Source organism: Argopecten irradians, chromosome 9 (assembly GCF_041381155.1).
Source record: "Argopecten irradians isolate NY chromosome 9, Ai_NY, whole genome shotgun sequence".
In the NCBI taxonomy this organism is placed as follows: domain Eukaryota; kingdom Metazoa; phylum Mollusca; class Bivalvia; order Pectinida; family Pectinidae; genus Argopecten; species Argopecten irradians.
In genome coordinates, this window is record NC_091142.1 from 4,862,440 (window position 1) to 4,887,218 (window position 24,779).

Here is a 24,779-nt window from a genome sequence, read left to right on the forward strand (position 1 = left end):
AAAAAACTTTTAGAAATAAACAGAACGGACTTACCCTATCACCGAACGCTTCGAAACAGTTTCTGGCGTAGTCCCGGAAGTGGTGTATTGTAGAGGTGTTATACCACCCACTGGATTCTTGTATATGAACCGGAAGTTCTCCCGAGAGTAAAGTCACCACTGGCGTCATACCTGCTGCTATGGTAGCATTGATCACATGATTGTAATAATCGAGTCCAGGACTTGGATTGTGCTGTCCATCTATATCTGGTAATAATATTGACCAATCCAAGGCGAAATGGTAATGAGAAACCTACAAAGGAACTGAACATACTGAAATACACAGTAACAAAGAAATGCAAAAAGAGTAAAAATAACAACACTGCTTCAATCAAAACCTGAATTTCTAAGGAGTAGACCTAAGGAGTAGAACTACGAAGGGTGAAAATGGCCCTATCAGTTGCTTTTTTACGCTTAACCTTCAATTAACAAAGGTCATTTAAGGCCGGTCTTTCTTGCATGCAATGTGTTGCGTGTGTGAATGTCTGTATGTTTCGGGGTGCTGCGGTATATTTCTGTTGTGCCTCATTGTTAATTCTAATACTTAAATTATGTACTTCTACCATTTTTTGTGTGCTCGACCAACATATATATTTCGACACTTTCTATGAATGATGGTATTATTTTGACATAGATGGATATATACATTAACCAATTCTGTAGAATATTTTACGGTCATATGTCGACAAACTACTTTGTGTTGTGCGTCAATAATTCAACCTTAAGAACAATTTTCGAGGCCGGCTAAAGCTACAAATTTAAGTTAAAATCGTTAAACTGAAGGGAGATAACGTATTCTAAAATGAATGCACGTGTGTTGACTTCTCTATGCTTTATATAGGTCTCGGACACAGCACTGTCATAACCCGGGGGAGAGGAAAGGAAGTCTAAGAAATAATTTTCATTTTTTAATGTTTCTTCATTATATTAAATGTCAAGTTATTATACTTTTGAACTTACAATGTCAGCTTTAAAATCAAAATAAAACTTTTTTTGTAATTTTGTTATATTTACTTACCCCAAGGAACTTGGCAGCTTCAATATTCTTTTCGGCGACGTCATATGATATGATTGATCCTGGGTTCGAATCTAGCAATAAAAATAAGTGTAAAAGTAATTTTTATCTGTAATAGTATCTTGTCGATAAATATATCTTAGTCGTAACAAAACGTTTAGAGATATTAATATTTACGCTATTTCACAGCCTTGTCTGCAGTAATATTTTTTAAGCAACAATCTTATTCTAGGAAAAAAATGAGTTTTTCTCAAGAACAAAATTATGATTTTTATATTCTCGATTTCCTTCCAGCTCCCCCTTTCCCACCAAATAGATTATCGTTATTCACAAAGATTCGATATGTCAACAAAATATGTACCCATAGTTAACATGTTTTATGTTGAAAAAGTATTCGTGCATTATCGGTTCAAACCATATTAGAACAAAAATGTCGTATATAACTGCAAATAAATGGGTGTAAATTCACGTTGGCACACAAGTTAAGCATTGGAAAACAATTTCATGAAATGTGGGCTTGTTTTATCACAACACGGTGACCTTGTGACAGAACAGGTTTTCAATTTAAAGGAAATCTAACACAAATCTGGTGAGTGGGACTCAACACCTAACAACTATCGAATTGATGTATTCTTATCACAGCTACATATCATAGTGTAAATTATAGCAATGTTGTGATTCATTTACCTGACACTGTTTTTAATTCATATCGTTATATACCGGGTATATATAAAACGCTTATTGCGTTACTTGGCTAAATATCGCACTAAACAGATGTTAGCTGAGGCTTCTTAAACAGGACTATTTATAATAACTATGCCTCTTCTATTTTAGTGATACTGATGGTTTTGAGGTTGGAGATGGCAAAAACATTTTCAAATGAATCGTAATGGCAACCATTATGTGTCACACATTCATGTGGCCACAAAACAATACTTAGTTACACGAGGCGTTAGAATCAGCTAATTTGGAATAATCATTGTTAAAACTAGTGAAATTGAAAACCCCGCGAACTATACAGTACATAAGCAGAAAAACTATTCAGACACCGTGCTAACGTGCATGCTGTGAAGGAAGGGGTGGTCTTGCTTGCGGATAACGGAGCCAGTGATAAAATAAGGCAGTAATAAGATGGATTAGATGGGAGGGTGGGCTTAATTGTGGATAACGGGATCATTGATAAAATTTGGATGTACATGAGATAAATATATAGATATATATATATAGGTCGGCCAGGTAGGGACATTCTGATATCACCTTGTATACTATAATGATGGCGTTGTTGGTATAATCCGAACATTAGTCTGCTTCTTACTCTGTCCAAATAAACACTTATCGTCAGAGATCGGACAACAGGAAAGGGTTATTAGTATATCACATTTGAGTAAACAGGGCTCAAATAAAAATTTATGGTTTAAGATGGCACATAAATTACGTAACACATCTAACTACAACTGCTCAAAGGGCTTTGATTTAAAACTTTCTTTTTATCCCTATTGCAATATTTTACATAATATGTTGATTTATAAGCGGTTTACTCACAGCTACAGAGTACGTATCTAGGTAATTGACGTCAGGCCATATGTAAGACACCATGGATAATTACCAAATGTCTGGATAATGTAAATAGAGAATGATTACAGCATATTAATTCTCTGGAATTAATCAAAACGCATGGACAACACCGGTAAAATCGGTCGATTTAACGTTCGAATTGACGTCGATATATGTATGTTTCTTTCGATAAACTCAAGATAGGTTTAATGTTGTTTTCATTAATTGACTAAATCAATTGAAACTATTGTTGGGTCTGCTTTAAACAAAACCGGGAAGGTAACTCATGGATAACAGGTAACCTCGTTTTCGAATCGAGTGCATCGACCTTATAAAGATTGGAAAAAGTCGATGGATCTAAACGTCGTGCTCGTTTCGCCATCCCGCTTTTGCCGATTGTGTCGGTCTTTGTAGAAACGACATTCGTTTACGTCGTCCCTCCATTAAATCATCGAGCAGGACAAACGATACAATATTGCGGATTGATAAATAAAAATGAGGTTCCACATTTGCCATTCCCGTCAATTGAGTTGTATGTTATATATAAATGTATCATTATAGCAACAAATGACCTAAAAAGAGACATTACTCGATTAAATCAAATTTAATTGATAAATAATAGTTAAAAGTTAGAAATAAAAGTTATTACACTGAAATAGTGGAAACATCGTCTATTTGTAATTTTTCCGCCATCTTTAAAAAGGTCAATGCTCTCGATTCAAATCACATGACACCGGGTGGCCCGAAGTTACATTTCCCGATATAGAAAGTAACAGACCCTGCTTTTCCCAAAAAAAAATTGACAGTAGCCATAATTTGCCATAATTTGTCAGCAGAAACAAAAAGAAGAAAAACAGTCACAGGGCTACAATACCGAAAACTAATCACTACTCCAAGAAATGTAAGTTCAATTATTTTCGAGAACGTAATTTCGAATATAATTATAAATAATACAGTAATGCCAAAATAATTCGATAAGCATATATATTCGAGCACGAGCAGAGAAAATGAAAATAACGTACCAGTTTTTCTCCTTTAAATCGCTAAAAGCATTCTGAAAATAGTTTTATATCAGACGTTTAACGCTAGAAAGTTGGACTAAAATAATTGAATGTATTTACTTGGTACTGTATTTTTACTAAGCGGCTTGCAAAATGGCTATGTAACAAACTAAATCGACGGGAGAAAATGCATAAAAATAATGGCAACAACATTTCGTTCATCATAGTACAACTATATGTATAATTTTCTTTAAACGTAAAACGGTAGATCTAATTCAGAAACACAACGCAAGCGTTATTTCTTCATAACTAACCCGCTTACCAAGCTTACCTTTGTTTGGTGTTGCAACTCCCCACACGAAATCTGTCGGAAACGAGCCATACATAAACTCCTCGCCCGACCCCCGGGCCAGGGCAAGAACGCCACATAAAACTACAAAGCGCACAACCATATCCGAAGCCAAGGGCGGACGGAGTACTGGTACCATACACGTTCGTCTGGCCAGCTTCGTGACCCGGTAAAAGTCGCGAGATTTTGTAACCAAGAGAAATTGGTTTGCGTGGACCAAGAATATAGGTATTAGTTTCTATACTGAAGACATACATACACTCGGATAGGGTATGAATATGTGTAGTATATCTCTTTATTATTTACCTGAAAATATCACAGGGACTCGAGAACCGTAAGAGTTTCGAGTGTTTGTTTGTTTTTATTAAAGATGCTACACTGCTGACGATTGGTTGTTTTTCTTTTTCAAAAACATAAGCGGACGAATTAGTACTTTTACTTACTCTACACCATTAATTTTTAATTTTACTTTAAAACTAAAACTAATTTATTGTGTCCCTACCAAAATCATGACATTATGCCCTACATGATATAAAGGGCTGACTGTGCATCCACCTACATCAAAGTCAAATATTCTATATCATATTTGTATCAATAAGACAGGTATTTGTACGAGTAAACACCAATTATTGTGTAAATGATGAGGGTCATTTATGTTTTTGAGCGATGGAACATCTTTAAAAAGATCAATAAGTTAATTACATTAAGAAAACACATACTTAATTGTTTATTCTTTATTCTGGCGATAATCTGTTCCAGCTAGCACCCTTCAGGTCTAAAAATTACAGATATTATCAAAACATCATTTAAGTTTATATTGATAAATATAGAAATATTGAATGAATGGTTAAGTTATTCAATAACCCCTTTTATGATAACAGTATATGTTGTCTATCTTACAATTGAAATAAATAAATATTATATTTGCTTTGAAAATTTGTACGACAGGAAAAAAAAGGAATTTTCATAGCAATATCTAAGGGGTACCATCAACACATCTGTCACATTTTGAAAAATAATGCGGTACGTATTGCATGTTATTGGATTTTAATTGTATATATATAAATCGTCCAAAAAATGCTAGAAACGAAGTTCTTTTCACCATATATATTTATCAGAAATATAACGTGTATTGAAAGGTGTTTAGCATTAAAAATGGAACAGTATTCACATCGAAAATAGCAATAATATAATTAAGGGGAGTTAAAGTATTAATTTGAAATTCCGAAAATCATGCTATGAATCCAGTGTATTTAAATAATTTTTATATCGACCCTGAAAGAAAACTGAATGTGTTGAAAAATGTATTTGTGTATCTTTTGTGATAAGAGTACATGTATTTATACATGTAACATAAATATAATAGAAAGAACAAGCGAACTCTAACAAAAAACCGAAGGGACGGTCTACATTACAAAATGTAAGTCTGCTATATCATGTTTATCTTAATTGTATTAGCTCATAATGGAATCATTCTAAGATTTTTTTACAGATAACTTTTTTCTTAAAGTCGAATTTAGTTTGTCAGAAATAAGCTTAATCGGGCTGGCCTGAATTTGCATGATTACCGGTAATGTCTTCTGAAGAAGATTTTATAATCTCCACTGTCTATATACATGTGATGTTATCTCGCACACGGTAGGCGTATACTTTCACTTAGACAGGTCATATCGGTAATGCTATTGACCACTGGCTATTGTGGTCAATTAGTATAAAGCTGTTTATCTGGCCGACCCATATAATGTCGATACTAAACTAGACAATCGTTCTCACTACGAAGACATTTTATGTTTGTGATAGATAACGATGTCAAAGAGGAGGACGTTACCCCGTTGAGAAATTTTAAACGGGTCACCTCAAGGATTTTTTTGTCCCAATTCTTGATGTTTGTAATTCTTTGAAGTACTACTACTTTTCCGAAGCAAAACTCAAAACGCATATCTGGTCTGGTTTACAATTTTAAGCATTTATAGATAAATATATTTTATTTCTTTTTTATGAGACTACAAAAAAAAATCAAAGGAATATAGTACAGGTCCGGAAGTTACATAAAAGAAATAATTTGATATATATACATATTCAAACAAATGAGAGATCAAATTACGCATGGTTCGTATTTAAAGCATTTATTAGTTGTTTGCAATGAAATTCATCGTTCAGCAATCCCTGGAAATTTTACTATTAAGTCCAATATAATCATGACATTTTATGATAAAAAGTACATCATCAACGATTTTGTAACAAATAACAACATAGGTTTCATATGGCAACGATACATTGATGATTGTTTGTTTGTTTGTAATTAACGTCCTATTAACAGCTATGGTCATGTAAGGACGGCCTCTCATGTATGCGGTGTGTTGCGAGTATGTTGTGAGAGGTGTGTGTTTTGGGAGACTGCGGTATATTTATGTTGCGTCTTCTTGTATAGTGGAACTGATACCCTTTTATAGTGCTATATCACTGAAGCATGCCGCCGAAGACACCAAGCAACACGCCCCACCCGGTCACATTATACTGACAACGGACTAACCAGTCGTCCCACCTCTCGTGCATTCTAAATATATCTTGTTGAAAACAAATCCCACAGATGCATTTCAACATATAAGTTGGAACTCAATAGTTAAGCTGATACTTTCTTTTACATTCATGTAGATTTCAATTAATAATTTGTATGTCAACTGACCATAGGTTATGAATCATGGTGACCTTCTGCTATAGTCTTTTGTCAGTCGTCGTGCGTCCGTCCGTTAACATTTTCTTGTGAACAAGATAACTTGAGTAAATATAAACCGAGTTTTATGAAATTTTAATGTAGACTAACATTGGAACGATCTAGGTCAATTTCGAAAATCAGGATGATTCAACGGTAATGTACGGAGTTATTGCCTTTTGCACTAATAATTACTATTGGACCTTGTGAACGCGATAACTTTAAACCGAGCTAAATGACACTTTGTGTGTAGACAAACATGGGAACGATCTCAAACGAGTTCGAAAATCGTCTTGATTTGGCGATCATTTACGGAGGTATTGTCCTTTGCACTAATGATTATTATTGGACTTTGTGAATACGATAACTTGAATTAATGTGCACTCAACTTCATTAAACTTTGTATTTAGAATAAAATTGGAAAGATCTCGGACAAGTTAGAAAAATTGACCTGATTAGATAGTAACTTGTTTGACTATATTAACAGCCAGGTCATGTAAGGACGGCCTCCCATGCATGCAGTGCGAGGTGCGTCTTTTGGGAGACTGCGGTATTGTTCGTGTTGTGTCTTCTGTTATAGTGGAACTATTGCCCTTTTATAGAGTTATATCACTGAAGCATGCCGCCGAAGACACTAAGCAACACATCCCACCCTGTCACATTATACCGACAACGGGCGAACAAGTCATCCCACTCCCTGTATGCTGAGCGCTAAATAGGAGCAGAAACTACCACTATTAGAGACTTTGGTGTGTCTCGGCCAAAGGATAGAACTCAGAGCCTTCTTCAATGGGGCGAACGCTCAAATCAAGGCCAAAAGCGAGGCAGTACCAAGGGAGGCATTGAATCATAAGGTCAGTTAGGAAGAAAAGAAAAGATAAGATCCTAAAGTTAGTCGCATTTTATGATCATGCAATAGGGACAGCAGGTTCAATTCTAACTTTGTTTGTTTGTTTGATTATTTTAACGTCCTATTAACAGCCTGGATCATGTAAGGACGGCCTCCCATGTATGCAGTGTGTAGCGTATGTGAAGTGCAAGGTGCGTGATTTGGGAGAATGCGGTATGTTCGTGTTGTGTCTTCATGTATATTGGAACATTTGCCCTTTTTATAGTGTTGTATCATTGAAGCATGCCGCCGAAGACACCAAGCAACACACCCAACCTGGTAACATTATACTGACAACGGGCGAATCAGTCGTCCCACTCCCTGTTTGCTGAGTGCTAAGCAAGAGCAGAAACTACCAATTTTATAGACTTTGGTGGGTCTTGGCCAGGGGACAGAAAACGGAGCCTTCCTCACAGGGACGAACGCTCAACGCGTGGCCAAAAGTGAGGGGGTGCCAAGGGAGGCATTAGGAAACAAAGTCAGTTAGGGAGACGAGAAAAGATAGGATCCTAAATTTAGTTGCCTTTTACGATCATGCAAAAGGGGCAGCAGGTACGATTCTAACGCCCTACCTGCAGGGCAGTCCTAACTTAATCAATACATAAGTGCACTAAAATTATAACTACATGTCGCTCTATTGTACATTGCCTAGGTGTATTTGTTTGATTTCCATTTAGATTTTAGTTTTGTCTGAATATAAAATATGCTATAATTTTAAAATCTTCACCATATTCCTTATTAATTTTTATGTTAGCCTGACCATGATCGGAATATGCAGCTCGTTTGCTGCTTTGAACTTACTGCAGTCAAAGACAACATAATCAAATCGATGTTCCTATAAAACCCCTATCTACATTAAAATTGTAACATCGTAAAATGCCGGAAACCTGATGATAATGTAACCACAAAAGTTGTCACATACATAAAATGCAGCCGTAAACCGCCAAACAAGCACACTCCTTCCGGAGTTCTTCAGGGAGGCCACCTATGGCCATCACTTTTGTACATTTGTATAATCATCTGGAGTATCATATATTCAGTGATATTTGTTTTTAAAGATCAAGTATTGTTTCAATTAATTAATATGTTGTTACCGCCAAAGTAGAATACAAACTACTGACCTATGTGTAAATGAAATATATATATTTTCTACATTTATATAATTTTCATCTATATTTGCCCCCAAATACGTTTAAATTTCAAGGTAGATATCAAACTGAAATCGTCTCACGTTTTGGCTTTGACCTTCTTGAGCACTCTGATATATAATGTCGTTGTATATCACTCTTTGTCTGTCCTTCGCTTTGTACAATGCCACACAAAGAGTGAATATTGTATCGACACAAATATGTGTCAACGCTATCAGAAATATAACTTCATTTGAACTCGGGGAGCTCGGGAGCGCCTTCCATTAGGTGAACTATACGGGTCGAACGGTCGCTTTCGGTATAGACGATTAGAACCTTTTGGGCAGAGTAAACACTGCTAAGTTTTAAATTAGATATATATTTATGTAATGAATTTTAAAATAACCAACGACAATTATGGATGTACCAATAATCTTTGCATTGATTGAACGTGTTTTTCGTTAATGAAGATACAATAACACAAGTTTATTCTGCTAAGGACGGTTCTGTTTACAATGAGGACAACATTAAATGTCAAGAACTATAATAACTCTCACTCAAGTAGTTGTTTTAATTAATCAACGTCTTTTCAACAACTATTATGCGGTGTGAAGTGTGTATGTACCGTGCGAAGCGTATTCTGAGGTACTGCGGTATGTTCGTGTTGTGCTTTATAGTGGAACTCTTGCCCTTTTTATAGTGATATATCAATTAAACACGATGACAAGTTTTGTGAGATTAAATTGCACTTCGTCATTTTCTTTGATATATTTCATTTGATTTTTATATTGCATGATAGCCAATTGAACACCTGCTTCATAGTATGTCTATTTTCCAATAGATTAACGACAATATTTATGAAATCTGTGCCAAACCTAACGTTAAGACTCGCTTTCATTAAAGGTATGGACTTTATAAAGCAACAAAAACACAAACTCAGCTTTTTTTTTTAGATATTGCACACTATCCACTTAATTATTGAAAAATAAATATAAATAAATATCAGCTTTATCACCCAAGTTTTTGCGTAGGAATGAAGAACTTCTTATGGATTCTATTAAATCAGCTAATTTAATTTGGCTCTGCTTAACACTCAAAGAATTTGTTCAACGCTTTGTTGATTGAATCGTTATGACCGCACAAAAGTAGGCAACCCAGGTACGTCATTGCCATTTTACCCACATCAAGATGGTGGTGCGGGGGAAAATAGTGTTGTTTTTGTACTTTTTCCTCGCCCTCATCCCTAGGGGTGGGGCACAAATGGTAGGGATGGGTCAGGCGGAGTACGACCCAGATGCCGTGGTTCCCGGGCAATTCCCTGACGACTTTGCCTGGGGGGTGGCGACCTCAGCGTACCAGGTGGAAGGAGCCTGGGATAAAGATGGTACGTACCAACTCGGACAGAAAAAAATATCTGATTTTTTTTAATACCATGGATAACATACATGTTTGTTTAATTTTTTTTATTAAATAAATGTCCTATTAACAGCCAATATTTCCCACGTATGCGGTGTGTAACGTTAGTTTTTGGCTATAACATTGCCTTCATTAGGATTATTTGAGACGTTAAAGTTTAGTAAAAGTCTTGATGCTCACATTCTAGCATATCCGTATATAGGAATAAATATTCAATATAAACTCATTAATTATGATATAAATTCAGAAGATAGATACCAATCTTCTGAATTATGATATACCCATGTTTACGATGTATACATATGTAGAATGATAATACCATAAATTATGTGCTTAGATATACTAAGTACAATTCAGGCATGCGTAATTAATTCCTTATAGAAAATGCCATATGTATGTAGTATGTAGGTAACAACGTAAATTCTTCCGTTTATTTTTCGGAGCGTCCGCCTATATGACGGTAAAACGAAGTCAGATACACTCCACAAGGGATTACTGGGTTTAGTGTCTATGGCATCCAACAACCAACTCTACCAACACAAACTAACTACAATGTATATACAAACATGCACATGCAGCCATACACAGAGAACAATTAATTTCACTATTACCATATACACCCAGGCCATATTTCAAAACATTTGTTTATATTAATTTTGTTGTTGTTTGTTTTCATTATGGGTTAATGACAAATCAAACAATGACAAATAACATTATCCAAATACGTGTACAAATATACATAACTGTATGAAGACGTTACATTGTCGTATTTTCTGTATTTTTCTCATGTGTTGTAAAATGAATATCATTGGGGCCTATAATATGGTTACAATATCAGGTTTCTGCCGTAAGTTCTAATCTCCATTGTGAGATATAAATATTATGCTATCTTATCACAGCCTATTATAAACTATTAGAGCAATGGCCGTAGGACGGCGCTCTGAAAAACTCAACGTTTGGCAAAAGAGTATCAACTCGATAGTGAGATCACTAAAGAAATATATTATCAACATGAATTTTATGATAGTTATTATGAATTTCACTGGATTAGATAGAATTATTTGGATCAACATTGAATATATTTTGCATCGCGGTTTATTTTTAGTGCATCCGGTCATAGCTCCATAATAAAAAATATTTTCAATTTAATCCTTAATAAAATATTTTGAAGTGATTATTGCACACATTTTTGGCTCGTGCAACAATTGAAGTGTTGTGCAATTGCCATTACACCAAGGATTAGCAGCATTCAAATGTTTTGTTTCCTATCGACAACAGTCATTTACAATTTATATATGCTTAGATACAGTCAACGTGTTTCTTCTGTGTCTCTAAAAGCGATACAGCGAGATAACTCTATAAAAACTGCACGAGGTCCCCCAAGAATCACGACACAAACATACTGCAGTCCCCCAAAATACGTACGCACGTCACACGCGCAACACACTGCAACACGGAAGACCGACCGTCCTTAAATGACCTACGGTGGTAATAGGGCGTTAGTTTTATCAACCAACAAACCTTATGCTAGACGCTAGGCAAGAGCAGAAACTACTACTTGTATAGACTATGGTGTGAAACGGCCATGGGACAAAATATTCTTTGGCGAACGTTCAACTCCGAAAAGGGCGGTGTTGTCGAAATAAACGTTAGGAAGAAGAAAGTCATTTAGAAAGAAAAGATAATATCCTAAATTTAGTCGCCTTTTATGATCATAGAACAAGGGCAACAGCTACAATATCTTGCACTCTACCTGCACGTATCAAATGAATCATAAGGATATATCGCTTACCCTAGTAGTATAGGCATGTTGATAGCAAAAGACTTTATTTCTACAAAATTATTAAAAATAAAATACCTCACCATATTATACTTGTAAAGATATCAATCTTCAAGACTGGTATTCATTCATACTCTGTTATCCTTCATTGAATGAAGATTTTTGTTTGTTTGTTTATCTGTGTTTATTTGTCTATTAATTAACGGCCAGGATAACGTAAGGACGACCTCCCATGTATGCTCTTTGCTGTATGAAGTGCGCGGTGCATGTTTTGGGAGATTGCGGTATAATCGTGTTGTGTCTTCTTGTACAATGGAACTGTTGTCCCTATTATAGTGCTATATCACTGAAGCATGTCGCCGAACACACCAAGGAACACGTGAATCATAGGAGCATATCGTTCACCCTGCTATTATAGTCGTTGTGGCAAAAACACTTTATTTCTACAGAATCGTCGGAAATAAAATATGTCACCTTATTTCACATATAAATATTTACAATATGACATCCTTCACTGAAGGAGATTTTTGAAAAAATAGTAACCTAACGATTTTGGCATTTAGGTTTACATCTATTTAGGTTTACATCTATTCAGTGATTGGCCCTGCAGGTAGGGCGTAAGAATTGTACCTGCTGCCCCTATTGAATGATCGTAAAAGGCGACTAAATTTAGGATCTTATATTTTCTCTTCTTCCTAACTAACTTTATCCTTCCTAATGCCTCCCTTGGCACTGCCTCACTTTTGGCCTTGAATTGAGCGTTTGCCCCTGTGAGGAAGGCTCTGGGTTCTGTCCCCTGGCCGAGACACGCCAAAGTCTATAAAATTGGTAGTTTCTTCTCCTGCTTAGCGCTCAGCATACAGGGAGTGGGACGACTGGTTCGCCCGTTGTCAGTATAATGTGACAGGGTGGGGTGTGTTGCTTGGTGTCTTCGGCGGCATGCTTCAGTGATATAGCACTATAAAAAGGGCAACGCAACACACCGCCTACATGGGAGGCCGTCCTTACATGACCATAGCTGTTAATGGGACGTTAATCAAACAAACAAACAAACAAACAAACTATTCAGTGATGTCCTAGAACATTATTGTAATATAAAGGACTTACGTTCCTTCGGTGCCCGCCCATCATGCTAAGGTATTCTAACTCAACAGCTATACTAGACCAAGGCGATTTATATATCGCTGATCTGGATGCTTTAATGATTAAGGCAAACTAGTCCGAGTTTATATAAAGAACGATTTTACAGAATCAAATATCTTTCCTCAACAAGGACGCATGGAAAGAAATGATTTTGTTTCTTAAAATCTTTCAATAACTTATTGCGATTTCATACTTGCTTTGACCTCCACCTCTACATGACATCAATGCAAATCTCTCTAAAATATGATGTGTTTCTGGCATAATTTTTAAGAACTTATCAGAAGTAGCGATTAAAAATACTGAAGGACGGATGAATTATCACTGATGACGACAAAACAAAATTTTCGGCTCTTCGGTTCAGATGACCCTAGAGAAAACGTTCAGTCTATCCTTATATACTCTAGAAACGCAGGGAAATTATATTTTCTAGTAACAACGGGTGTAATACAGATAGACAAGAATATTTAAATAATCGTGTAAGATCTGTTTGGTTTGCTTTAGTAGATTCATTAACGTCCTATTAACAGCCAGGGTTATTTAAGGACGGCACCCAATTTATGTAGTGTGTAGCGTGTATGAAGTGCGCGCGGGTGTGTGTTTTGGGAGACTGCGGTATACTAGTGTGAGATCTTGGCTGTCAACACTCGGCAAGAATTATGCTTACTGATTACCAGTACATTTACACTCAAGTTGGAATGTCCCTGTCTGCTTAACATGTAATCTCATTATTTTTTCATACCTACGGGTGTGATACTGGCTGGTCTCCTGCAATACAGTCATGTCGCCTAAACTTCTATTGCAAGGCTACCCATGCAATACGGCCTCGTAATGTCACGGCATCAGTAAAATTACTATTTTCACAGTAAAATTTAAATATTTTGTTAAAGAAATCAGGCGGTTTTACAATAAAAGATGCAAACAATGGAATTTTGAAAATATCACGTAATTTTCATGTATAGATAATTGACTTGAAAGTAACTTTTTTTCAAACTTATTTCAAATTTGCGGGATATCATAATTAATGATAAAATTGCAATAAAATGTCAAATATGAGAGAAAAACACTCTTTTTATATAAGTATGAAAGGTAGGAAATTCTAATGTGAGTCTTATTTTATTCCCATGCAGTTGGCAATTATATATTCTGGATATATAAGTATTACCAATTTACATGACTTGTATCTTTAGATGTTGAATTATTCATTACAATACTTCTGCTTTGGATCATGTTATTATTTTCAAATTGAAAAGTTATGAAATACGTAATGATGTTCTTTTTGAAAAAAAAACCCCAGATATAAAACATTTTCGAACAATAATGTTATTAATTTCCAATATTTTCTGATAACATGATTGTGATGCACTTTAAATATGTATGATATTTTGCACGTGTGTCACTAATCCCTAATGCAATGCAGTAATTATCTAATTTACCTTCGATGTCATCTATCACGTGGACCATAAGCCTTTATATAGAACAACACGTGACTTACTTAACACGCGACCTATCTAACACGTGACCTTTATATCAACTGATGAGTGTGCTTGTTGTCCGACATGCTTGCTCGATAACTGAATGTAATGAAATGTCAATCAGTGTAAGTAAGACATGTCATATATAATTCACGGACGCCAAGACTTGATAACAGTCAATGCGATTGTCACATGTTTCGGTACACTAATGAAGCCATATACACGAAAAAGCTTAAAATGAAAAAGATGAAAAAGAAAACATTTTAGCTTCCAAATCTTCAACCATGGTTAAATGTATACGTGTCTGTTTTTCCGATATCATCACTTTCCTCGGTAACGCAATATCCACCGCTATCAAAAACAGGAGAAGATTTTTCTTCGGTCACTTAAGTTACAAAAGTCACTTACTTTACACCATTACCACCATTGAAAAGTTTGAGCCTCTACTTCTATTTCAAGACAAAAATATTGAAAATAATTTATTGCATCCCGATACAATTTTGTGGCACTATGTCCTATAGGGAATGAAGTATTGATTGCGCGTGCATCAAAAGCAAAATAAATTATGCCATATTATTTTTTATGTTAATTAGACATATATATATATATATACACGATTAAACACCAATTATAATTGAATTGATGAATATCGTTTATGGTCTGTCGGCGTTGGAGTATCTTTAAGCCATGTATATATAAAAAAACTTAATATGAAAAAGATGAAAAAATAGTCTGGCTTCCAAGTCTTCAGCATTGCATTTATGTCTGTTTCCCTGATATCATTACCGTCGGTTGCTCAATATCAGAAATGTGTTTTTTTATATCAAGTTTTATATAAATTATCTGCGTTACCAAAGCTGTAGCTTCATGTTAAAGTTACACATGAACTTTGCTAATTTGATTTATCTTTGCAATAAATAAAGATTAATTCCTATTTTCATTTTTCACGAGACTCTAAGTCGAATTTTACTAATGTTCCACGCTGAAAGTGATGTGCAATAGTAATAATTTATAGTGTGTTGGTCGATGCTTCACGATTGTTGCTACATGTTTGTAATGTACATATTTACAAGATAAGAATTTCAAAGTTGTTGGGTAGCAGAAAAATGCGGTTGATACAGTTTCTAAAGTAAGACGACAGTTTGCAACCGAGTTTTAGTATCATGAATTGTCCACGTGAACAACCTTAAAAGGCACATGGATTTCGTAGCAGTGACTATTTGAATAAACAATTTTCGATGTATAAACACTTACTAAAACAATATATAATTTCCCTTTATTACTCTTAATTTTTTGTTATGAGGGCAAAGTAGATGTAGCAAATAGTTACACAAGTGCATTTCAAGTTCCTCACCCACAGACATCATCGATATTATACATATACATGTATACCTTCATACCGTCACATATACAGAAACCAGAAAAAAGTCAAGTCAATCCCTCTTTGGATTTTATTTACCTTTTACTATAAAAGAGCATATGCACTTTCGGAGTCACTACCGCTGCATGAATTCACATGTACAGAACGTGTAATGGGCACTCATACACAGCGCCACCAATCAAATAGTGAGATACTGAAAGGAAAATAATTACCGTCTAAATGTCTAAATATCAAACTAATAATTTTAAACTTATTCTAAACATATAATACACGTATATATTGACGAGAGCAAAGACAAAAGTATGTAGTTAGCAGATATAACAACACCATGTGCTTATATATCACCATGAGCCTTTTAAGAAAATTAAGTAAAAATATTTAAAAAAAAAAAACGATAAAAAAGATATGGAAGTTTGAAGGAATGACATGACAAAAATATGTTCTGAAACCATGTACTTTACGGACGGTCTCCCTTGTATATAACGTGAAACGGTTTGTAAATATCTATATTTTGAAAGACTGCGGTATGTTCGTGTTGTGTCAACTTCTTGTTCTGAAATAAACCCTTCAAATAATCACTAAGGATCTATTTTAGGTCGAGCTCCTAGTATCTGGGACGTATTCACAATGGATGGGGCGAGTCACGTGAAGGACGGATCCAATGGCAACGTAGCATGTGATCAGTACAGCCATTACAAAGAGGATGTACAACTCATCAAGTCCTTGAACGTAAGTACGCATGACAGGAAATACAGGATAGAATTGAAAAAAACAACCTTTTTATGAAGTCAAATATGCCCGTCCATAATTGGTTTAGTAAGTGTTTATATAAAACGACTGCTGGCGTGATCATCGGGGTAGCTGTCCTACCTGAAATTGAGGCTTTCAATATACTGTTGCCTTTTTATTCCGCTTAACCGGAAATTTTAAATGACATGAGTATTGTTTGTAATTTGAAAATAGAGGAGGTAAAAAAAGTTTATCACCATACATTTGAAATGCCGAATAGTTATGAATCTACAAATCGAAAAGAGGTTCTTCGGTACCTTGACTGTTAATAGAACGTTAAGTTATCAAACAATCACATCTGGTGTTATATATAATTTAAATCACCGAAGAATTCGAGCGGACGATTATATTCTAGCAAGCACTCTTTACTGGGTCATGCAAATTAGAATCCCTATGTAAAAAATGTATTAAGTGTTATTTTTTTTTCTCAACAAACGTACCACAAGGCGCTCTCTTTGGTCCATGCAACTTGGAACCCCATATTACCATGCTCTATGAAAGAGGTTTACTTCTTGCAGGCGTGCAATAATCTCTGTCCTTAGTCATTACACATGGGTTTTTTTTTGTAAAATATATTTATTACAAACAACTTTCTCTTGTTTACTTTAGTGAATGATTTAATTGACAACCTTATTCTTAATCACTTTTCATATTTTCATCATAAGCGTATTTATTATTTTCATTGTGCTAATTTACGCCTCCAGTTTTTTGACGCATATTAATCCCCTGAATTCGTTTGATATGTCGGAATGGACAATTTGATCCGCGTTTAGATTTCAATATTCTTATTGATCATAATTTGGAGTTGAAATCATATTTTAACAATCGCTTCTGTCCAAAAACAGGTTTATGTTGATTTGATTAAAAATAGATGAACAGACATGAATAGATGAGGGAGGGAGGTTACTGTGTCTTACAGGTAACTGTAATATTGCAGCTCAAAAGACTTTTAGACAAAAATGTTGCGTGTTCAAAAGGTATAGTAGGTCGGGTACGTATATTCGTTCTAGCTTACAGTGTGTTGTCTTTGTTTTTCCTCAGGTTAAGTACTACAGATTCTCCATATCCTGGAGCCGTGTCCTTCCCGATGGCACCGAGGCGTCCCTGAATCAGGCCGGAATTAACTACTATAAGAACCTGGTCACGGAGCTGAAGGCTAATGGGATTGAGCCCATGGTGACTTTATACCACTGGGACCTGCCTCAGGCTCTACACGACAGCATGGGAGGCTGGAAAAACTCGTCCATTATACAGTACTTTGGTGCCTATGCTCGGGTCATGTTCAGGGAACTTGGAGACCAGGTTTGTGTCAAATTACTTTCTAACCATTCCGCCACTTCCTATTTCAGTCGCATTGGCGTTTATTGTCAACATCTGAAGCCAATTATTCTGACTTTCAAAAACAGCAGCCGATATCAGTCGCTGATTTTAAAATTTTCAGTCTTTGAGCCGAGATACATATGTACTTTGAAAGCTATACTTAAAGTAAAACATTAAAAAAACCAAGAACTGAAAAGAACTGAAATGAAGACCTGTTTTTGTTCATGTAGTTGTTGATCTTTCTGCGTAAGATAAATGTTCCAGTATGGCTAATACTTACTGCTATTCTTATGACGTTTTTTAGGTGAAGTTCTGGATTACATTGAATGAACCCTGGGTAGTAGCCTGGCTTGGATACGGGTCTGGCTTGGATACGGGTCTGGCGTGAACGCCCCGGGTATCAAAGAACCCGCAACTTCTCCCTACATAGTTGGACATAACCAGATACTCGCCCACTCCTTGGCCTACAATATATATGACACAGAGTTCAGGGTGTTTCAGAAAGGTAAGGGCATCTGTCTGTAAATGAGGCAGTCTGCGGGCCTGGTACATAATATCAAGTACGAACTATGTATTAAATACGGAACAGATTCGGTTGTTCGTTAATCACGCCTTAGACCAGGGTGAGATATCTAGTCTGGGCATTTTCCCTTTTCTTTTATACTTCATTTTATCTTTGATACAGATAAAACGTATTGCGTATGAATTTGGAAGCCTTTATGTCTTTATTAGATTGTTGTCATTATTTCATCGTAATATCACAAACACGCCCGTTTTGCACAACGTCATAGCAACATTTGTATTTTACTTAGAATTCAGTCAATAATTATGCTGGTAGTTAAAGTAACTATCCTCTTTCGGTGTATATATCATGTGATTGCAAACCTGACTTATATTTCACAGGAAAGATCGGAATAACGCTTAACAGTGACTGGTCCATTCCGAAAACCCAGTCACAAGCGGATATCGACGCTGCTGAAAGACAGTTGCAGTTTAGTCTTGGCTGGTTTGCCAATCCTATATTTGGAAACAATGGCGATTACCCGGATGTAATGAAGAATGTCTCACGACTTCCGGTTTTCGCTTCCACTGAGAAACAAACTAACAAAGGTGAGCAAGCTCCATGTTGTAACAACTCACAGTATTGGCACGTATTATATCATTTGTGTTATTTCAAAAGAAAAATTATTGAATGAATGGTTGGTCACGTGGTTTAACGGTCCATTAAAGCAACTTAAACCTTTACGCGTTGTGATACTTGTTTAGGGAGGGAGGCTAAAATGAAAAATTACGTCTAATTTGCTTCCTGATTGAAGGTTCTGCTGATTTCTTTGGCCTGAATCATTACACAAGTAACATCGTGTCGAACCATGCTCGTCGTGCTGATGACCCAGTTAGCTACATAACAGATATGCAAACCAACACCGAGGCTGATCCCAGTTGGAGAGGGTAGGTGACATCAAAGGTGATTAATGTGGGCTTTGTAAACCAAAACCAGTCGTTTGGTAAACCTATTATAGGGGGAAATTACGGGTGGGAATAGCGTCAAAATGTGTACGTTTTACCTTAAATGAATGTCAGAGTAGAATGGAACATGAAAACCTTAAAAATATAATATGCAATCGTCTCATCCTGAACAATGTTCTCTTTTGTCCGCCCTTACACAGAATTCGCTGTCTTACATACACCTAAAAGTGTGAATTGTGTTTGTTTGTGTTTCTAGGTCAGCGTCGTCCTGGTTAAAGGTGAATCCAAGTGGAATGAGAAACATATTAAACTGGATCAAAACCACGTACAATAACCCCGAGGTTTATGTGACAGAGAACGGTATATCGGACTGTGGAACATTGCAGGACCAGGCTAGACTGGACTACTACAAAGCTTACATCAACAACATGTTGAGAGGTATATGATAGTGATTTAGATATTACGTTAGGGCTAATTATTATGCCTTCAATCGTCTGTTTATATAAAAAGTTTGTCTAATATTAAGCAAGAAGAAAGGCAGTATATTTAGAACCAATATTAAATTAAATAAAAAAAAAATGACGACCCCGAATTATGCAAATTAAACAATAATGCACTCAACATGTAGTGGTAACCATAGAACCCGGCAGAATATCGTTAACACTCCAACCAAATCATCAACCGTCTTAACGATAATAAGAACAGAATAAACAGGATAGCTTTCTTTCGACGAAACACATATATGTAGGTTGAATGCGATTTTTGTATTGCTGACTTCTTATATTTCTTCTATCATCCAAAATACTTATCATAGACCATACATATACTCTGTTGAGAACGCAGCGTGTCACACATTTTCAAATTCGCACTTTTGAATAACATACCACCAATTTTTCAACAAGAAAAAAATAAATAAGAATAATGTCTAATATAACAGTTTTTCAATTATATTGTAAATTGTAGTCATCACCATTAAACAAAACTTATATTGTGTAGTAAGTTCAATTCGCGGGATTCGATTTCGGAATATTCGTGGTCAAGTGCGTTTCTGCAGACTTCAATACGCGCAACTGATTCCGAAGTAGAAGGCAATTTATGATTTGAAACTGATATCTCCCCGTGAATAAGTATAAAAAAAAACTATGAAAAATAACTATACCATACCCATCTGTGAAATTGTAAGTTGATTGCATTGTTTCACTCTATAGCTATAACAATGGATGGCTGTAATGTAAAGGGCTACGTCGCGTGGTCACTACTGGACAACTTCGAGTGGGCCTCTGGCTACACGGAGAAGTTTGGACTTGTCAAGGTGGATTTCGAGCGTAACGAGAGGCCAAGAACGGTAAAGGACTCTGGCTTCTTTTTTGCTGATTTAGTCAAGAACAATGGTTTTCCACCGGGATGGGATACATCAACTTATGTAATGCAAGGTAAGCCGTAAATAGGTCGTCTACTATATCAGATTTAGCAAAAAAATCTTTTTAAATAATAAATTGTTTATACTTATATTTAGTTGACAAAAGTTTGGTGTTCTAATGGACTTTTCGTTATTTTTATAATATTTGCGTTTTGTTTTCTATCAGATATCACGCTGATAGAATTTTTATTGTAATATTTCTTTCGAAAAAGAGGCTAAACACGTTCATGTGATATCCGATCAAAGTATACCCACATAGTCAACTTTCTACCTAAGTCTTATGTCAATCATCAAAAAGAAACACCTACAGTGTATTGCAGACGATTAACCTTTGATTTAATTGGTTGGTTCATTTGTTTATCATTAGGGGACGGCCTCCTCTATATATAATGTGTTTGTGTGAATGTTGGGAAGGCTGCGGTATGTTCTTGTTTTGTCTATTTGCATTAACCTTTGAAGGTATGTGTGTTGCATGGTGTCTTTGGCAGCATGCTTCAGTGATGAATATACCGCAGTCAAAACACGCACCGCACCCTACAAATACGCTACACACCGCATTAGAGGCCGTCCTTACATGAACCTGACTGTTAAAGGACGTTGATAAACAAACAAAAGCATTGTATAAATATGGTTCTCCCATGCAGGTAGGTATCAATTATACCGTCATTATTTTGTGAGCGAAAACCGCGTCGTTTTTTGCAAGGTATGACGTTACGCTTTCAAACACACAACGACATCACAAACAATACCTATTAACAAAGGAGGTGGCTCTGTAATATACAAATACAGAATAACACACAAAATTAATTTCTTTTTTTATTCCAGATGTTGAAGAACGTGATATGTTCCTTCATGACACGTTCCCAGATGGGTTTGCCTGGGGCGCCGCAACAGCTGCTTATCAGGTCGAAGGGGGCTGGAACGAGGATGGTAAGTTTGGCGTTATTTTTCTTTTTGAATTCACTTTATCCGCTTCAATATAACTATTTATCAAAATTTTGTCGTAACAAATTTTTGTATATACCTTAACCAAAACGGCTTTTAATTTTACAAATATCAAAGTAAAATTTGTATGAAAATTCGTAAGAGTCTCCAAAGTAAATGGCTTATTCTTAATACGTCTACTATAATCTCGTCCGCAACAATTCAATATGAATGTCAAATGTAAATTTTCAAAGCGCGGGGTTTTTCAAGTTTTCAATTTCACAGATTAGTATGGTAATCAGTATGTCAGACAGTAAATAACGGTTTACATTGTATTACACGAATATGGTTTTGTTATATGATTTTAGTCTATCGGTAAAGATGAACTGATGTTACTTTTTTATCATATGAAAATATAGTGGCCCGGTACATAATTAATCGTTGTGCTTGCAGGCAGAGGACCCAGTATTTGGGACGTGTTTTCACACAACGGCAGGATAGCCAATCATGATACCGGGGATGTAGCCTGCGACAGTTACCATAAATACAAAGAGGATGTTCAAATGCTGAAACAACTGGGGGTAAAACGTCATCATTTCTTGTGTATACGTTTCTGTATAAAACGTAATCATTAATTATGTAATTCTTTATTTAGAGCATGTCAATTGAGTACCGATTTTTATTAACACCAATCCTCTACATGTAATGCTTATTAACAAATGCCGTTTCATTAATTACTCACAATATACTAATTTCAACGGTAATTCTATTTTAGCACTTTTCGCGCTAGCGATAATGTACGGCGCTAAATGTTTTAAATGATATAAAATGTATTTAGTATTAATCCATCGGATTACGCTTGTAAATCAGATTTTCGCATTTGCGCTAAAATAAGTACGTTAAGAGTTTTTTAATGCTCACTATTTTGCGTTAATAATGCTGCCATCTGTCGTCAAGGTGAACCATTACCGTTTCTCAATATCCTGGTCCCGAATAATGGCAGACGGGACACCGGGGACTTTGAATCCCAAGGGAATCGAATACTATAACAACCTCCTAGACGAGCTGCTAAAGAACGGAATTCAGCCCTTTGTGACATTGTACCACTGGGATCTGCCTCAGGCTTTACAGGAGATCGGAGGCTGGGAGAATGACACTATTATTGACCATTTTAACACATACGCGGAGATATGCTTCTCAAATTTTGGACACAAGGTATTCCCGCAATCTGACGTCAATGTCATCTACTGTTAGATTTATACATAATTTTTATCAGTTAGAAATGGAACATGATTGCTATATTTTTCAATAAAAACACATTTTTCATGTGTAATTTCTTTCGCCTTGAATGAAATATGTAGGACTCAAATCTTTTGCAATAATGTAACTAGAATTTTTCATAAATAAGAGAATGCAAGACTCCTTGTCCAAATTCCGTTCATACCGTATGTTTGCATTTCGTATATGTGTCTTATTTCCATATTTCAAAAAAATAAAAAATTTGAATAGAGGGATATTTTAGAATCAGTTATGGACTTTAAAAATAGAACTTAAAAGTTCACCCTATATTTGTAGGTGTAAATGTTGAAAACGATGTTGACTGAAAATTTGTCAGACAATGAATTTTGTATTTTCCAGGTAAAATCGTGGCTGACGTTCAATGAGGCGTTCGTTATATCCTGGTTGGGTTACGGTATCGGAGTATTCGCCCCTGGAGTTTATAGTCCCGGCACAGGTGTCTACCAGGTGGCGCACAACATCATCCGATCTCACGTGAAAGCATACCACACATATGATGATCACTTCCGGTCTAAATATAACGGTAAATGCATAGTTGTGTTGTTTTTTTCTTTTATGTGTCGCGATTTTCTGAAATCTACGAGACACGTTCAATGTAATGGTTGTATATGTTGTCTGATTCTAGGCCAAGTTGGTATTACACTGGACTGTGATTGGAAGCAGCCGAACCAGTTCCGGTCAGCCAAGGACAGGTACGCTGCTGAGAGAGCACTTCAATTCAAGCTCGGTTGGTTCGCTAACCCTATCTTTGGTAACGGGGACTACCCATCTGTCATGAAGCGTGTGGTGAAGCAAAAGAGCATCGCCCAAGGACTCTCAAAGTCGCGACTTCCAGAGTTTACACCGGAGGAAATTAAGCAGAATAAAAGTAAGCAAGCGTATTTATTTAGAATAATAACAGAAAAAATGTTTTGATGGGATTCTATTAAAATTTACTTCATTGGTAATATTTTCATTGGTCATAGATATAATATATTATCTCCCCTGACTATCAGCTGTTTCTCTTTTTCTTAAGTTTGCGGTAACAAAATAACATAAGGCATTTGTTAATTCATGTATCAAGCGATGTTTCATTACATTATTATGTATTCCTCGCAGAATCTGCCGATTTTTTCGGCTTGAATCATTACACGTCAAACCTTGTAAGTCAATTTGATCGACCGATTCGAGACCAGAGCTATGACAACGACCAGGATGTAGATATTACGTACGACAATTGCTGGAATAGGTAAGCTACACGATCAATACCAATAGGTAATAATAGTAGACTTGTCTGTACTTGCACAATAAAGCACAATTTCTATCCAATGTTGACTGGTTGTTTGGTTGATTAAATTAACGTCCTCGTAACAGCCAGGGTCATTTAAGGATTGCCTATTATGTATGCGGTGAGTTGTGGCTTTTTGTGATAGCGAAACGCTTGCGTTTCTCATAGTGTCATCTCACTGGAACATGCCATCAGAGACACAAATAACAATGATTACATTCCACTCGGTCAAATTATACTGATAACGTGCAAACCACGCAGTATTTATGAAAATGTTCTCCGACGATTACAAATGTCCGACCATCTTTTGTTTTCCACCTGTGGTAGAGACTGAAGTGGTCGACACTGAAGTGATCAAAGTACATGTACCATCAATTATTTAGATTTTCTAAGGTAGAACTTAATTTGAAGTCG

At 35.9% G+C, this 24,779-nt stretch overlaps 2 protein-coding genes across 2 annotated transcripts in view; one reads left to right on the forward strand and one right to left on the reverse strand.

Moving 5' to 3' along the window:
* LOC138331161 (lactase/phlorizin hydrolase-like) overlaps positions 1-4,218 on the reverse strand; it is a 46,701-nt gene extending 42,483 nt beyond the window's left edge. Inside the window, 3 exon segments of the mRNA XM_069278630.1 lie at positions 35-292; positions 1,058-1,128; positions 3,941-4,218. Coding sequence (XP_069134731.1) covers positions 35-292; positions 1,058-1,128; positions 3,941-4,097 — 486 coding nt within the window. The 5' untranslated portion in view covers positions 4,098-4,218.
* A 5,618-nt stretch (positions 4,219-9,836) lies between these two features.
* Positions 9,837-24,779, forward strand: part of LOC138331283 (lactase/phlorizin hydrolase-like) — a 36,774-nt gene continuing 21,831 nt past the window's right edge. The window contains 15 exon segments of the mRNA XM_069278805.1: positions 9,837-10,071; positions 16,475-16,608; positions 17,710-17,970; positions 18,293-18,334; positions 18,337-18,493; positions 18,892-19,098; positions 19,305-19,437; positions 19,712-19,893; positions 20,664-20,888; positions 21,701-21,805; positions 22,253-22,380; positions 22,757-23,014; positions 23,438-23,621; positions 23,724-23,966; positions 24,197-24,326. Of these exon segments, the coding sequence (XP_069134906.1) occupies positions 9,876-10,071; positions 16,475-16,608; positions 17,710-17,970; positions 18,293-18,334; positions 18,337-18,493; positions 18,892-19,098; positions 19,305-19,437; positions 19,712-19,893; positions 20,664-20,888; positions 21,701-21,805; positions 22,253-22,380; positions 22,757-23,014; positions 23,438-23,621; positions 23,724-23,966; positions 24,197-24,326 (2,585 nt within the window). The 5' untranslated portion in view covers positions 9,837-9,875.